We start from the raw sequence: 15,870 nt of genomic DNA, 5'->3' as shown, positions 1-15,870 counted from the left end.
GTTGTATATTTGCTTTAGTAGTGTATATTAACTTTATTTCTCACATATTTTTATACTACTATGCTACAAATTTGATTAGATTTTATTTTGTTTTACAAAATCACGGAACGAAGCTTTCGGTGTAAAGTTATACATGTTGCAAAGTAATAATGATTGAAACCGACGATTAAAATCTATGTATAAAATACTTGAAGAATTTAATGTACTTTAATATGTCCTATAGGCTGAAAAATAGTTGATATTAATTTTTCCCTTCTTAATTTGTAGTAGATAAGAATGTTCATTTAATAGTATTTAGTAAATTGTCTTTTATTACATACGTTTAGTTTAAATAAGTTTATATACACAAAAATTAAAAAATCTAGTTTATATACATATCAAAAATCTTTACCTATTAAAGAAAATGAATCAAAATTAGTTTGTTAAATATAATTTGATATATGAACCCGTGACTATTTAAAAATCACTTGAGGAATACTTCTACTATATTCTTTGGGTTATTATAATTCATTTATTGAGTTATAAAACATCTTTATTTTGTATCATTTAAATCAAACATTTGATAAAATAAAAACATACTCTTTATAAATATCAGAATTCTTTATTTTAGTATATGTATATATATATTAAATTAAAATCATTTGCAACATTAACAGCGTCGATTGTATATGTATACAAATGCTGTTACACTATGCCATTGTTTTTAATTTTCATTAAATAATTAACACATAATACCTTGCTCCATGCTCTTAATACATATCATATATTCACAATTAAATACGATAAACAAAGTGTAAATAAACTTTTTCGCGTCTATATAAATAATGGCGTACAACGAAATGTTTGCATGCCTTAAAAATCACATTATGTAATACTATCAAATTCTACTTTTAAAGTAATTCTATAATGTAATATTTGGAACTATTTGAAAAAAAAGATGGTTTTTATAATTTTTTAAAAGCGGAGATCATAACCAATTTACAGAAAATTTTCTCTTATCATTATCATTTTCATTATGGAAAATTTTATTAATATGTCGAAAATACTTTTTAGCATGAATCCATCTGGGAACTCCAATATTTATTTATATTCTTTTGTGAATATTATAAAATGTTTATATTTAAGTTTCACTCTTACCCATGGTGTGAATTTATGCTGCTCCAGTTGAATATTTAAATATTTTTATTTATCGATGATATTTGATTCAAGCGGTAACGCAGCTTTTGTAAAATAATAGATTGTAACACCAGTCTTAACAATGCATAGTTTTACAATATTAAAGTCAATTTCATTACTGCACGATGAATGAATTAAGTAGTATTATTTATAAATAATATCTTATTAATTAGGCTTATGCACATTAAAAAAACATTAAAATATTCTGCGGTTTTAATTAAATTTCATTAGATTTAACTAATTCTTATTTAATAAATCCATTTCGAACACAGCACTGTTATTTTAGAAAATGAAATATTAATAATTAAGTGAAATAGTGACTAAGGCAAGAGATAAATACCGACAAACTGATTTCAGACGTAAAATGAGTATGTATTATGTTAGTCTCTATCCGCCTGCTATAATTACCTTTACAATAAACAATATATATTGTTTTTCTCGTATCAAATGGGTGTCTCACGAAGAAATAATACTTCCAATATTTTTTACTCGATTTGTATTGCATAATGTATTTACTGCAAACAGCAGTTTTTATCTCAGTATCAGCAAACGATAATCGTTGTTTGTTCACCAGTATTGGGTGAAAATAATTTTATATTTTCTGCATTCCAATGTAACAGTGCACTTTGACATACGACATTCCATACATAAGGAATAAAGAACTCTTCTGGTTGTTCCTCTTCTACATACTTAAATTTTAGTTCTGGAAATTTCTATATAATGCATAGACAAGTTAAATAATGCAATTGAGTAGAAACAACGTATATAATAGAAAATATATAAATAAAACCATCAATACTTATTGATTTAGATTAATTATTTAAATAGATAAAAGATAAAACATACCCTTAAACGGTCACGTGGCCATTCACTAGTACCTTGCTGGATCGTAGTTAATACCTGACTCACGCCAAGTTGTGACTGATCTTTTTGTTCCAATTTATAAGAAAAGAAATTTATGACCTGACGGATAAAGTACAGTTATTTAATTTAAGAATTATAATATATATTTCTTATGTCTTATACTGGAACTTACAGAATCTATATTTTGCACAATGTCTTGAAATGCTGAATGCATCCTAAATGGTTGAAAAATATCTTTTTTATACAAAAGGGTGTATATTAAGTTCGGATTATGTGCGAGTCTATGAGTTAAACAACTATTTATGATTTCTAGTACCATTCGCAAAACTTCTTCAAGTATTGTTAAGTCTTGAATCTGAAATGAAATATGTTTAATATATACATTATTTAGCATAAATTATTTATTACAAATAACTGTAGGATCTTACCAAATCTGTATTTGCTGTTGTTCCATTAATTGTGATAGTAGTACTATCAGAAGAAATAGAAGGTTGCGTGCGTATTTTTGCTTCTAATCTAGCATGTTTCTTTGCAAGAGTTTCAAACAAACTTAGCAATCTTTGACTAACATAAGGATGTAAAGATGTGAACTGTGCTGACATATTTGCTAAAGCTGCTAAACAATTTGTGTGAAGATATTTATCCTGTAAAATATTAAAAATATATTATTGCTTAGCTTTGTATTAATTTTCTATTATATTTATATTTGCTTTTATACATGTATTTACCCTCATTTTGAACATGTTATATTGTATAGTTCTTATGACAACAAGAATTAAAAGACCTCCTAATGATATTTCACTTATTGATCTTTCTGTATACCAACCTACACCCCTAAGCATCTAAGAATTGATAATTATTATTATTAATTATTTATGATTTCATGTACTTTTGCATAGTTTTTCGAAATACTTACTATTTCATGTATCCTCTTGTTAAATGTTTCGTCTTCACTTAAAATTAGAAGGATAATAAGAGACATATAAATATGATGAGATGTATTGTTTGGAGCATGATATAATATCTGAAGTATTGGTATTACCTATACAAATATGTTAGTTAGAAATTCCATAATATATTTCAAGCTTATGACAACTTTAAATTAATAAATTAATAAGTTTATATTTACCAATAGCTGTATATCTGGTCTTCTCATGATGTCTTGTTTTATACTTGCATTCCTATGTAGCAACATGTATAATAATAATGTAACTTCATCTGTATTTGGTATCTTACATATAGTATTATACAATTTATTTAAATTAAATCTAAATGCACATTTTGTTTGCATTGTGAAATACCCTTCTAAAAAATATATATAATTACGTCAGAATCAATTAGTAATAGAATATTGACATTTATCAATGACAGATTTTTTGTATCATTTAATATCTGAAAATTAATGTAGAAGTTCATTAAATTACTAGCCTTGCATATCAATAAATGTAAAAAGGGCATTCCTGTAAGGATTTTCAGTTGCAGTACAGTGATTTGTTAATACCAATAGGAGTAATAATGATTGACTAGCAAGAGGTGTTTCTGTGTCGCGTTTTCGTTCTTCTTCTTCAGAAGTACCATTACTTGTAACTTGTACGTTCTTTAAGCTACTACCCATGCCCATTGTAATTACATTCCATAATCCAGCTGAAATGTTCGATGTAAATATATTAATATTTGTTTTTGGCAAAAGAAGTATTTTATTCTAATACATAATGTATCGTATTATTAAACGTACCAGCTATACTAAAAACAATACTTCCTCCTGGTTGTTGTGTAAGTAAACCAGGAGGAGCATGTTCTTGCTGCACAAAATTATGCAATAAAGTACACACCATTGCTGGTGCATGTTCACTAGAATGTGAATGCATTGCTATTCTGTAGATGCAGCTGTATTCAGCTGCAGTTTGTGAAAACAATTGTACGGAAAGTAATACAAGTAAACAATTTATAGCTTCTAGATGAACCACATATGTGAACTCACTGTAAAAATGTTGTATGCAGTATATAATTTAATATAAATAATTTAATATAATATAAGTAATGAGGACATAATGTTAAATTAGTAGTATAGTGCAATATAAAAATATAATCTACTCACCACAGTGGTACATCTGTTACAATATCAATTAATGCTTCAAAAAGATCTTTTAATCTGTAAGATGAATTTGACGGTGTTGGCACTGGTAACTGTGGTGCTTCTATATGTTTTATCATTTCTTCTTCACCCACTGTTTCAATTAAATATTTCAATATACATCTCAATGCAAACAATGCATTATATGTTTGCCATGCTGATATGATTCTATAAAATATAATCAAGTATAACATGGGTAATAAAGTAATAAATTATTTTTATAATTCTAGTTATGAAATACGATAATAAAAATACCATACTTTTGATTTTGCATTGATGCCAGTAAATTACTAGCACGCATAAGAGCAACTTGTATCAGATTACCAAAATTGCCAGTACTTAAATTGTTAACAAGTAATTGCTGGCATGAGGAGTCCAATCGAGAATCTAATTCTATTTGGTCATTCCTCGTAACAGGTGCTCTCATGTTGTAAGACAGAAACGTGTTCCAAAATGGATCATTTGGAAGAATACTTTTTTTTCCACAAAACTTTTCTAAATAAACATTTTTAGATAGATCATCGTACCGACTTGGTGTTGTACCCATTGCCTTGCCTTAAATTGCTAAAAATAAAACACATATTTAATTTTCTTTACAAACATAGATTTAATAGATTAATATAACATATTTATTTATGAGATATTTTTTATTTTTATTTTAACATATCAGCAATCTGTTTTTGATAATTTCATATTATAGGTTAAATTTACTATATTTCTTGATAGATTGTATATAACTATAGTAAAGCTAACTCATAGAGAGCATCAGATCACACCAATAAAAGAAAACAAATTACAGAACAATTTCAGTCACATGAAAACACCGTATAACAACATACTTTGACAATCCACTGTCATAGAAATTGGAAAATTCAATAATAATTTCTAAATATGGGGTTTTGCTTCATATATTATCGCCTTTATGCTCCTATGTGTTTTCCGTGTCGAAATTATCATTAAATATATTTTTTGCAACACGTTTGCAGTTAATATGAATGCAATGAGTAATACGGAGAAATATAACCTCTTTACATGTCCACCGAGTATTTTACAAACATACATATAGATAAATCATCTTAGTTCAAATGAGCGCCACCTTTGTTATTCATTAAATATCATTTCAATTCGTTCAATTAGTTAAACTAATAATGACTTATAATTCATTTAATTTTATCGCGTAAAAGTGTAATCAAAAAATAAGAACACTAAAGTATGTATATGTACTGCATATAACACATGGAAACAGGTTCCACATCATTAAGATGACGTATCAATATGCCGTAGCCTTAACATGATTACAACGATAATCGACTATTTGAATTTATTTTACTCGTGGCGTACTTACAACAATTATATTAATGTTTATTTTATAAATACATACAATTTATTTTGACACAAACAATACGATACTTTATTATATAATTTTAACATTAAATGGAATCACTATAAAATAAAGAAGACTATTAAAAAGTAGACGTATTAGATTGAACAGAAAGTCATAATTGATACAGTTTCAACAACAAGTAAATTTTTATAAATCTTGTACGTATATAAATTACGATATTTACGTTTTCTTTAATGATTATTTTCAGAGTGAAATTTTGTCCACATTCCAACTTTATATTCTCACCATAAAATTGCCAAAATGAATCGCCATCATAAATTATTACAAACCGAAGAAATATATACAGAACTTATAGATTCAATAAAATCTGCTGTCAAAGGAATACAAGAGCAAGTTATTCCTATTAAACAATTTCTTGGTGATCACAGAAAAGAAATCATTAAACTTAGCAGGTTGGTTCGTAATTTTTTAAATTTTAAATTAAGAATAATTTTTATTTTAAAGAGAGTTTAATCTGATGTCTGAAATAAATCGAAATGTAAAATAGTGATTTTTAATTATCTTTTAATTTATTTTATTCTTCTTTTATACAGGGTGTCTCGACTAACTTGATTATTCGAATAACTTCTAAACTATGCGTTGTATGAAAAAATTTTTCGTTCAAAAGCTTAAAGATTTATTTCGTGTTGTGTCAAGTTGGAGATTCAATATCATCAAAGGTTTCCCTAAGACGCGGTGTTTACTTGGCAATCATTTATTAACCTACGACAGTACGATAACGAATAAAAATAGACGACTGTGATAAGGTAAAATCTATGGTATTGATAAACATAATCATATAAACACCGCTGTTGCACGGAAATATTTGATAGTATTGTATCGTCAACTTGATATTGTACAAAATAAATTTTCGAGAAATGAAGCGAAATTATTTTTTAACTATTAGATTTAAAATATAAATGCAGGGCGCAAAGTACTCCTCCGAACCATGCAACTTTTGTGTAAAAAATTTGTTCACACAACGCGTACTATAAAAGTTATCCCAGGTGATCGAGTTAGCTGAGACACCTTGGATACATGTAATAATATAAAAGACATAAAATTATAAATTCAAGAAAAACAAATAAACGCAAACACTAGAATATTTTTATTCGTAATACGGATATTGTTTTAATTTTTTAATAGAAATATAATACTTTTATTTACAAGTGTAATAGTATAATATTATTATATTTTTATTGTTTTTTAATTATATATTCATCTTTCATTTTTGCAAGTAGAACGGAAAAATGGATGGACGACTCCTTAGAATTTGTACAACTGTTCTATGACAACACTTTCAAGGAACTCATAAGTATCGAACGAATATGCGAGGAATGTCTCGTACGTCTGAACACTAATTTATTAACAGCAACAAAAGGTCGTGCGCAACCACCGTCTTATTTATCTGCGAAAGAGATGAGGAAAATTTATAAAATGTGTCGTGATGCATTCAACGAAACGAAGGAGAACGAATTATCCTGTCTCTGCACTTGGGAGAATAAACCTACATGGGATCTCGACGATACTCAAGATATCCTAATTAAACCAAAAGAAATGGCACTAACCGAATTCGACGAATATGACTTGAAGTTTATTCAAGAAATCGTTTATCTTCGAACGCGTATGTTCTCCTTACCAAAGAAACGAATTGACGTGTAGGTAAACTTTATAACCTTACAATGTTAATATTGACATTTCAGTGATTAGAAATATTTTAATCTTGATTCGTTAATTTCGTTAGTGAGGACAAATAGATCTAACAGTTCCGATTGACACCTTACACACGTTTTTATAATTCGTAATGTAGTTTAACATGTTTTTAGGAAAAGCGGTCACGATATTCTTCGCGACACTGCCAATGGCAAACATCGAACAAGCATTCGATTATCGTTGAACACTGCAGACTTCCTCCAACTTCTTAAGCAGAGAGAGGTTCAGCAGGGGTTCTCTTACGAAGATGAATTATCCAAACTGAAGAGTTTGACATTCGTCGATGGAAAATTCAAGACTAACGACACTTGGTTAAAGATTTTAGACGTTCAAGGAGTTCTGTATGGATCGTTGTGGCATTTAGCACTTTGCCCGCAAATTGAGAAAATTCTAACGAAACGTTTGGTACCAAAATTACGTTTAAATCCACGTGCCACTTTTGATTTTCTTTCGAAGATTACCAACTTTGCAAGTTTCGTACTATCGAGAACGGATTTAATAACTCTGTTGAAACACGAGAAAGATGCCATTTGGTTGAAGAGCTGGAAAAATCAGTTCATGGCGATAGACGGGAGGCACGTTGCTGCGACATTGATACAAGCTTTTTGGCGTGGTAGTTGGGTAAATATTATTTTTTTTATCATGATCGTATAAGCAAATCTCTTATTTTTCATAAAGTAGCCTTCTGCGTTTATTATCATAAACGTCTCGAGACAGAGAACAAAGTTATAACTTAATCAATCATGTCTCTAATAGGATAATATTCAAAATGCGTAGAAGGGAAACTTTTATTACGAGGGAAATTATTATCGAAAGGAATCTATTTCTAAAGTAATTATAAACGAGATACTCATATAGAAACCTATTTTACATAGTTACGCAGAAAGAAATGGCTCTCAGAGTGTCTTTACATAGCCGCGAGTCTCATGTGGTTCTTTTGGATCTCGTTAAAAGCGAAAAAAGAAATGCACCGTCGTTACCTCAGGAAAATGCTGGCCTCCTTGCAAACTACTCGAGACCTTACTCTAAAATTAAGCAACGAATTCGACTCTATAACCAAGCAGCCTCATGTAGTCTTACATCTACCATCCATCGGACATCCTAGACACTTACGCGAAGTATTCAATCCCAAGATGTTCACCATTTACCAGAACATTACGATCCTACGAATTTGTTTCGTACGCAATCCAAACGCTGAAGTGATCTATATTCTGCCCGTGAAGCCTACCGAAGATCTATTAACGATGTACAGCGACTTCATCGAGTCGATGTCACCCGACGAAGACGTTGCGAAACGAATTACTTTTATCGCTCTCTCACAAGCAGATTGTTTTAAGAATCTGCCTTTAAACGTCTCCAGGATCCTCCACTGTTCTCAAGAATCTATAAACGAGATTGAGAAGAAAATCGCTGGCAAATCGGCTTATTTCTTGCCTTACATTGTCGACGAGTGCGACATGAGATTGGCAGGTACTCTCAATGTTCCTCTACTGAGTCCCGATATGGAAATGCAACGAAAATTTCTAAACGCTTCTAACATGTCTGAAATGATCAACAGCTTTGGCCTTTCGCAGCTACCGTATAAAAGTAACATAACGGATTATGAAACACTCTGTTCGTCGTTGTCCGAGTTAATGGTACTTCATACTGAAATTAGTATGTGGTTGATCAAGTTGAATTACGGTACGGCCAGTAAACAGAGTGCAATTTTTCTAATTAATCATATTAGCGTGCCATTTATGCCGATATTGAGACGGGAACGAGAGAAACACGGCGATTATTGGATGGAGCAGCCAAGCTTGAGGGCTGAATTTCTTCAGAAAATGAGGGAACACGTACCGAAAATCATACCAAATGTGATTCGGTTGTCGAAGATGTATAGTACTTGGGTGATGTTCTACGCTCATATACAGAAATTTGGGTGTTTGCTGCAGGCTGTACCGCCGGAAAAGAGTCCCAAGACGATTATGGTTTCTTTGTTTGTTCCTGCGAAGGCGACTAAAAAGAAACCGAAATGGTTGGGGACTGCGGATAAGATAAATTTAGGTATTATATTTGACTTCGGACTTTTTATTTCATCATTTGGTTATGTAAGTGTTTATAAAACTGTACTGAAAGCTATTTTAGCGGGGAACCTTTTATTATTATATGTACGATAGAAGCAGGTAACGAAGGGATGCTAATTAAATCTTCCAACTTAATACCGGAATTTCTCATTTTTATGCGCTGCTCTATTAAAAATCTATTTGTAATTTGTAAATTACGTATCTCAATGACAGAAGCCACACATTCGACGACTATTTACATGTTACCTCAAACTTCTTTGGATATCGACAAGATAAAACCGACGGTGAATAAGTTCGCTAGAGGTATGCAAGATAAGGGATATTTTGGTTACTTAGCCGTCGATTGCTATTGTTATTTGCGTAAGCAAGAGGAGATTCTGGTGGTATTATTATTGAACGTATTCCCTTATTACTCGTACTGCCAAAATTACATCGATTGGATGGAATTCGCGATCGGAGGATGCTATAAGTAAGTGAATAATAGCTTGTTAAATTTAAGAATGATATATACTAATGATAGGTATATGTATGATGTCTTTTTAATTATAAAATATTCTTTCGGAAGAGATTATAATTAAAAATTATCCTTTCATATGCATAAACAGTGATCGGGACGATGAATTTACGATCGATTCTTCAATAGTGCCAGATGTGGAGAAAAGGAAATCACCTTTCTTATATATGGAAAATCCACCTCAATGGAATAATACTGCAGAAAGATACGCGATCGCAATTACTCAATTGCATCACAGTAAATTTCCAACTTATCGATGGCCAACCCTTAAAAATCTATTCGAAGAATGTGACGTATGTTTGCTCGTTATCTTCTAAAAGTGAAACACTATTTGTACCTATTAATATAATTTATTAAAGTAAAATTTATGTAATAATTCATATTATAAAATATGAAACTCTTAGAAAATCGTACAGGCTAGATCATTGTCGAGGTAACTTCAGCCAATTGCGATTTATTTTATTTGCAGATTGCATATGATAGAAAAAGACGTCAAGGATCTAGTATAATATTACACGATGGTGAAATTCGAAATTTCGGCAAGATGGTTGCTGTTAGTCCTTCTATGACCGCTACGTTAACAATGATACATCAAAATCTGACGAAATTGCATCGAATTCTGCAGAAATCGAAGACGAAGTCAGAAACGAATTTACCAGTCCTCATTGATTTCTTCTTAAAACTCTCTCTTGACTATAGGAATTTGGCTACTGACAAGTGTTTGTCATATTCTTAAATCATCGCATGTAGTAATATATAATACAATAACTTTCTAACGTGATATTTTATAATTTTCTGTTACATATCTGCATGTTTCTAAAATCAAACTTGCATTTATATCTGCTAAATAATTCATAGATGGTAGATAATTGTCATCTTATCGATCGCATTGTAATATTTAAATTCTCATTAATTGCATCGTGCTTAACGCGAGTGAAATGCGAAAGTATTGGTTTTCAGTTTTGAAAAGTTGCCACATTCAGAAGCTATAATATAGAAATTAAATATATCAATGTAGAATTAAATATCACGTGTTAAGTTTTAATGCAGTTTGATGCATTATTTTCTCTAACTTCATGAGTTCACTGTTAGGCTATGATTCAATGTTATTCTTAGTTAAACAAGACCAAACGATACCTCCTTATGTCAACTTCATTATTGGTGGAGTGTCAGGGTAAAATATCAGTATATATTTCTTTTCTATTTAAAAATTTCCAAAATCTGAACTTAATTAATTTTGCAAATTTATTTTATTTCAAACATAAACATTCTAATTGAAAGTTCATTTTATTTTGCATGTATTTCATAAACTTTTGAAACTAAGAATTAACCTAGGAATTTATTTAAATTTGAAAAAGTTTAGAGAAAATCTCGGAAATTGCTCGTCGTGTTTAAAAATTGTCTCTTATCCTATCTTTATGTAATATTGCGTGAAAGACAACGTTTCTACGACAACTACGTGATCATGCAGATGCATTGGCCAAACATGTACACATCCTTTGGATGCAACTAAGATACGAATGCAAATTTTAAAAAGTTCTTTGAGAGATACGATATGCAAAACTTTCCAACAACATGGAGTACGTGGATTCTATGTCGGTTGGACTCCGGCTATACTTCGACAATTAACATACACTACGGCAAGACTTGGTGTATATAATACACTCTATGATTTGACCTCGTAAGAATACTTTCTTCTAAATTTAATTAAGTAGTATGTATCTATCAAGAACTTTACTTAGCGTCAATTTGACTTAACATTGAAATGGTATGAGCAGAAGTTAATAACGTGTGTCCAGATCATACGTTGGTCGTTTAAATTATCCTATAATGGTCACCATTGGAATGTTCTCTGGTATTTGTGGTGCGTTAGTTGGAACGCCGGCCGATTTAATTTATGTTCGTATGGTAGGTGATGCGCAATTACCACCTGGTGAGCATAAATTTTAACTATTTTTTATTCGTATATTAGTTAATTTAAGCATTACACGTCATTTTGCATAAAATGTATTCTAACTAGATATAAATATTTCATTTCATGAAGTTATTAATTGAATTGTTAACTTTGACAGAAGCACGATAAATATTTGATGTAATAATTTGGAATACTTTACTACAAAATCACGTACATTTTGATAGATTATCTAAGTCAAATCAAAAAATGAACAACGGATATGCTGTTTTCCCCACAAAGATTAAAATTGCTGCGTCATAAACAACTAACTTTTATTTTTCCGTTTTCAATATTTTTAATATTTTCTGCATATTTGTTAATTATTAATATTTAACTATTTAACAAATTTTATATAAAAATTCTATCTTGGCAAAGAAATGATATTGCAGAAAAATCTCCTTATTACAGTAAAACGTTGGGAAGACATATAAATCAAAGGATAAATTTTCAGAGAAGCGGCGGAATTACAGACACGTTTTCCACGGGCTGTCGGACATTTGGAAAACAGAGGGTGTTCAGGGATTATGGAGGGGAGCTCTACCAACAATGACCAGAGGAATGATCGTGAATGGTGCACAGTTAGGCACCTATAGTAGAGCGAAAATGATGTGGAAAGATACAGGTGTATACAGGAACTTTAATAATCAACCCATTAAGGACCAAGCAGTGAAAAAGCATGAAGACTACAGGGAAGAACATAAATTAAATTTCATAGCTTTTATACAGAAGCAGTTTTAAAATTCAACATGTTGACAATCAAGTCCATGGTATCAAAATTATATTTTAATTTGGTTGTTTTTTTATATTCTTCAGGATTTTCAAAATATTCCCCCCGTTATAATATTAGAATATTGTAATAATTGTATCTTTTGGATTTTCAAGATCGGCAGTGCTAAGATAGTTATCAACCAACAATTCTAAAACTATTCCACTATAAAGATTTCATCGTGTTTTTCCCCTGTAATTTTCATTTCATATATGATTATGAAGCGAATGGATTGCAGCTGTATTAACAACTACTTTAATCATATATGATATGAACAATAGGTTTATTCGAAGAAGGCATATTATTGTCATTCTGTTCAGCGATGTTATCTGGATTCGTGATGTCTGTGTTGTCAGTGCCTGTGGATGTAGCTAAAACTAGGTAATTGCCAGAATATTACTAAATTAATATACTTTTATCCGCAATTATTTCTCAAAGAATACAAACTTGGACCTTACCGTCGAAACCACCCGGGATCATCACTGCGATCGCTACCATAGTAAGAACCGAAGGAGTAACATCAATGTGGCGTGGATTTCTACCATACTACAGCAGAGCAGCTCCCAATGCTGTAATTACCATGGTGACACTTGATAAGTTAAGACAAATATATCGTATACTCTTTCTACCACCCATTGAGTGATATTTTTATAAAAGTTTCTTGCAAACAACAACAATAATAATAAAATCTTACACGATTTTATTTTATATATTCGTCATTTTTTTTATAATAAATACTCGACTACGTTGTCATTTACAATGCAGAGAAAAAACGATAGATTTATGCAAATTGAATTCTTTCCTAGCAATATGCAGACTAATATTACGAGCTTGAAGGTGACGCTATATTAGCTTAAAATATTGCGGTGCATGCAAGAAAATATACTCTAGCATTATTTCTGAAAGTTTGTCTTATTACTAGAGAATTGTAAATAAGTAACTAAATGAATATAATTGTTTATTCATAAATATATCGATCTTGTCGTACATGCCACTTGAATATTCGTATACAATAAAAGGTTCATATACAATTAATACTCGTATACAATGCAATGTGGTACAATACAGTACGCAATATGATATGTATACACATATATAAGAAAACAGTCATTAAAATATTTTCTGTACTTGCTATATATCTATGTTGCGTATCGTCTATACATTTTTGCAATTTGTTCATTAATGATAAACGTTAGTACTGTGTGTGGCCCTACTCTACAATATGTAGGCCAGAAACCTTTCCAAAGTGCCTTTATGCCTTCGGTTTTCGCTATCGACAATAACATCGCGATCATACCAGGTGGCTTTTCCACACCTTTCAAGTTTTGCAGTCTGAAAATTTACAGTTACAAAAATTCCTTTCAACTTGAAAATTGTTACTTTCTTTGCAACTATTTTATTATAATCGAAATAGGAACGATTGCATTAAGATTTTTCTCGAGATTTTTAAAATTTCTGCTAGGAACGCTATTAAGAAAATTAATATAGTAAATATGAAAAGATCAATATCTAATTATTTTACCTTGTTTTAGTTATATCAAATGGCATAGAATTGAAGGTAGTAAGGAATCCAGATAACATTGACGCAGAGAAATGCAGACCAACACCCTCCGGTATATTCACTGTGAAATAAAACGTGTTTGATACTTCTATCGATATAAATTCTCCCGATATAGATAATATTTGAAGCTGATAAGTACATTTCGTGGATATTAAAAATTTTGCTTGACTGTAAGTTGCAAGTTGTGATACATTAACAACCACCGCTCGTCCCATCGTTGCTACACTGCCTCTCCAAAGGGTGGTGATTCCTTCTTCTCGAGAAATTCTTGTAAACGCGTTGAACACGTTTTTGTAATTCCTTCGTTGTTCTGCAGGAAATTGCATACATACAACATCAAGATCGATAAGAGGAAAAACTTGTTTCCCAATTATTGGGAACATTAATGATATAAGGATGAATGAAAGGGGAAAAATTGATAGAAAAATGATATCGTACATCACGCAACTATAGAATGAAACGACGATAATAACCTTTCGGTAATCTGCCATCAGCCGTCATTCTTACGAGGGCGACTTCTGCTGGTGTACCAACGAAGGCTCCAATAGCTCCTGCTGTGGCTGCCATCAGTGACATTATACCGAAATTTGGTTTGCCCACGTACTTCTCTCTGGAAGTATTTCTCATGATTAAAGACATGTAAAGATAGAAGAAAAACATAGCTACCCGGTCGCAAATAAATTATTTTGCACTCACTTCCAATATTCATGTAATTGATTGTATATACCAAGTCTTACAGTGGTATAAGTCGCCTGTCGTACAAGACCAGCGCTAAGTCCGGAATAAAATTTCAAAATGCCCTCATTTTTGTATATGGAGGCGACGACCTTACCAACGGAAGTTTTCTCCTTTTGTATCTGAATTCGATTCTTTATTACATCCATAGGATGAACTACACATGTCGCCGCCATTCTAGCAAATTTTCGTAATAGCCGTAATAAGATTATATAAGACTATTATATGAAATAACTTTTAATCCATGATTATCAGATAAGAAAATAACAAATATTAATCAGAAAATTTATTCATATTTTTTCTATGTATCATACACTTATGACCTAAGTTTGTGACGTAAGAAATGAGGTAAAATGTCGATAAAGAGTAATTGAATATTTGAAATTATACCAACATACCCCGAAAGGCCAGCATTTATGAAAGTAAATACTGGGGGTAAAGGCTCCTTCTTCTTCTCTTGTGGCTCTTTATCAGACATTTTCAACGTCCTTTCGATTTTCGTCTTATATTTCTCAAAAATATGTTGGCAGAATTCTTGAAGATGGTCGAAAAATTGGTAAAAATTGTGAAAATATATTTATAACGCATTAACCTAACATTTAACGTTAGAGTAACATGTACGATAATTTATCGCAAACGTGGGCCAGCGTCACTATAACAATATGACATTCGATTCCAACAGTTAGAAGTTAAAAGGGGAACTGTACAGGGCGTAAGAAAAGTATCTGGTTTGATGGGCATTTATTAAATAAATATACCACAAACTTGATCTTAACATTAAAATTCATCACGACTATATTTTCTAATTATATACAAAATAAACGAATAATCAGATATGAAATTTCGAAAGGGAAAGTTTGAATTTTCCCACCAACAATTCTACAGCGATTTCAAAGAGTTTGGACAGAAGCAAAATTAAGTATTAGAATTCTTGTTATATTGGTAAAACAGTGACAATTAACTATTTTTCTATTTTTTGTCATTACAAATAACGGATCTTATC

At 30.8% G+C, this 15,870-nt stretch overlaps 4 protein-coding genes across 6 annotated transcripts; 2 read left to right on the top strand and 2 right to left on the bottom strand.

Moving 5' to 3' along the window:
* Nucleotides 1–581: 581 nt before the first annotated feature.
* Nucleotides 582–5,340, bottom strand: LOC100647516 (dymeclin). The gene is made up of 12 exons (XM_003400491.4): nt 5,014–5,340; nt 4,435–4,738; nt 4,139–4,342; nt 3,776–4,020; nt 3,469–3,684; nt 3,170–3,345; nt 2,957–3,082; nt 2,769–2,882; nt 2,469–2,684; nt 2,213–2,395; nt 2,023–2,139; nt 582–1,889 (listed from the first exon to the last, which is right to left on the bottom strand). The coding sequence occupies exons 2-12, from the start codon at nt 4,719–4,721 to the stop codon at nt 1,719–1,721; spliced, it is 2,055 nt and encodes a 684-aa protein (XP_003400539.1). The 5' UTR covers nt 4,722–4,738; nt 5,014–5,340; the 3' UTR covers nt 582–1,718.
* A 173-nt stretch (nt 5,341–5,513) lies between these two features.
* Nucleotides 5,514–10,632, top strand: LOC100649352 (IQ motif-containing protein H). Of its 3 annotated transcripts, XM_048412294.1 has the most exons (8): nt 5,514–5,697; nt 5,767–5,971; nt 6,800–7,216; nt 7,385–7,892; nt 8,147–9,317; nt 9,551–9,806; nt 9,943–10,144; nt 10,321–10,632. In XM_048412294.1, exons 2-8 carry the CDS (start codon nt 5,820–5,822, stop codon nt 10,585–10,587), a joined length of 2,973 nt encoding a protein of 990 aa, XP_048268251.1. In that variant the 5' UTR covers nt 5,514–5,697; nt 5,767–5,819; the 3' UTR covers nt 10,588–10,632. The 3 variants fall into 3 exon arrangements, with proteins under 3 accessions (XP_048268251.1, XP_048268252.1, XP_048268253.1); XM_048412295.1 differs by lacking the exons at nt 5,514–5,697; nt 5,767–5,971 and adding an exon at nt 6,123–6,325; XM_048412296.1 differs by lacking the exons at nt 5,514–5,697; nt 5,767–5,971 and adding an exon at nt 6,342–6,598.
* A 295-nt stretch (nt 10,633–10,927) lies between these two features.
* Nucleotides 10,928–15,152, top strand: LOC125386304 (mitochondrial 2-oxoglutarate/malate carrier protein-like). Its single transcript, XM_048411959.1, has 6 exons — nt 10,928–11,025; nt 11,314–11,532; nt 11,651–11,784; nt 12,257–12,427; nt 12,853–12,952; nt 13,010–15,152. Exons 1-6 carry the CDS (start codon nt 10,928–10,930, stop codon nt 13,212–13,214), a joined length of 927 nt encoding a protein of 308 aa, XP_048267916.1. The 3' UTR covers nt 13,215–15,152.
* Nucleotides 13,711–15,071, bottom strand: LOC100649472 (mitochondrial 2-oxoglutarate/malate carrier protein). Its single transcript, XM_048411958.1, has 5 exons — nt 14,829–15,071; nt 14,606–14,742; nt 14,272–14,442; nt 14,094–14,193; nt 13,711–13,903 (listed from the first exon to the last, which is right to left on the bottom strand). The coding sequence occupies exons 1-5, from the start codon at nt 15,041–15,043 to the stop codon at nt 13,711–13,713; spliced, it is 816 nt and encodes a 271-aa protein (XP_048267915.1). The 5' UTR covers nt 15,044–15,071.
* Nucleotides 15,153–15,870: the final 718 nt, after the last annotated feature.

This window comes from Bombus terrestris, chromosome 14 (assembly GCF_910591885.1).
Source record: "Bombus terrestris chromosome 14, iyBomTerr1.2, whole genome shotgun sequence".
NCBI classification, from domain to species: Eukaryota; Metazoa; Arthropoda; class Insecta; order Hymenoptera; family Apidae; genus Bombus; species Bombus terrestris.
The sequence above is the reverse complement of the archived record's forward strand: the minus strand, read 5'-3'. Positions and strand labels throughout refer to the sequence as shown.

Excerpts from the sequence above, each read along its gene's own strand:
- LOC100647516 (XM_003400491.4), bottom strand. The coding sequence starts at position 4,721 with ATGGGTACAACACCAAGTCGGTACGATGATCTATCTAAAAATGTTTAT. Across the intron at positions 4,021-4,138 it reads GTAACAGATGTACCACTGTG|TGAGTTCACATATGTGGTTC; the intron begins GTGAGTAGATTA and ends ACATTTTTACAG. Across the intron at positions 3,685-3,775 it reads TATTGTTTTTAGTATAGCTG|CTGGATTATGGAATGTAATT; the intron begins GTACGTTTAATA and ends CGAACATTTCAG.
- LOC100649352 (XM_048412294.1), top strand. The coding sequence starts at position 5,820 with ATGAATCGCCATCATAAATTATTACAAACCGAAGAAATATATACAGAA. Across the intron at positions 5,972-6,799 it reads GAAATCATTAAACTTAGCAG|AACGGAAAAATGGATGGACG; the intron begins GTTGGTTCGTAA and ends TTTTGCAAGTAG. Across the intron at positions 7,217-7,384 it reads CCAAAGAAACGAATTGACGT|GAAAAGCGGTCACGATATTC; the intron begins GTAGGTAAACTT and ends ACATGTTTTTAG.
- LOC125386304 (XM_048411959.1), top strand. The coding sequence starts at position 10,928 with ATGAGTTCACTGTTAGGCTATGATTCAATGTTATTCTTAGTTAAACAA. Across the intron at positions 11,533-11,650 it reads ACACTCTATGATTTGACCTC|ATCATACGTTGGTCGTTTAA; the intron begins GTAAGAATACTT and ends ACGTGTGTCCAG. Across the intron at positions 11,785-12,256 it reads TGATGCGCAATTACCACCTG|AGAAGCGGCGGAATTACAGA; the intron begins GTGAGCATAAAT and ends ATAAATTTTCAG.
- LOC100649472 (XM_048411958.1), bottom strand. The coding sequence starts at position 15,043 with ATGGCGGCGACATGTGTAGTTCATCCTATGGATGTAATAAAGAATCGA. Across the intron at positions 14,194-14,271 it reads ATTTTTAATATCCACGAAAT|TGAATATACCGGAGGGTGTT; the intron begins GTACTTATCAGC and ends TTTATTTCACAG. Across the intron at positions 13,904-14,093 it reads TTTGATATAACTAAAACAAG|ACTGCAAAACTTGAAAGGTG; the intron begins GTAAAATAATTA and ends GTAAATTTTCAG.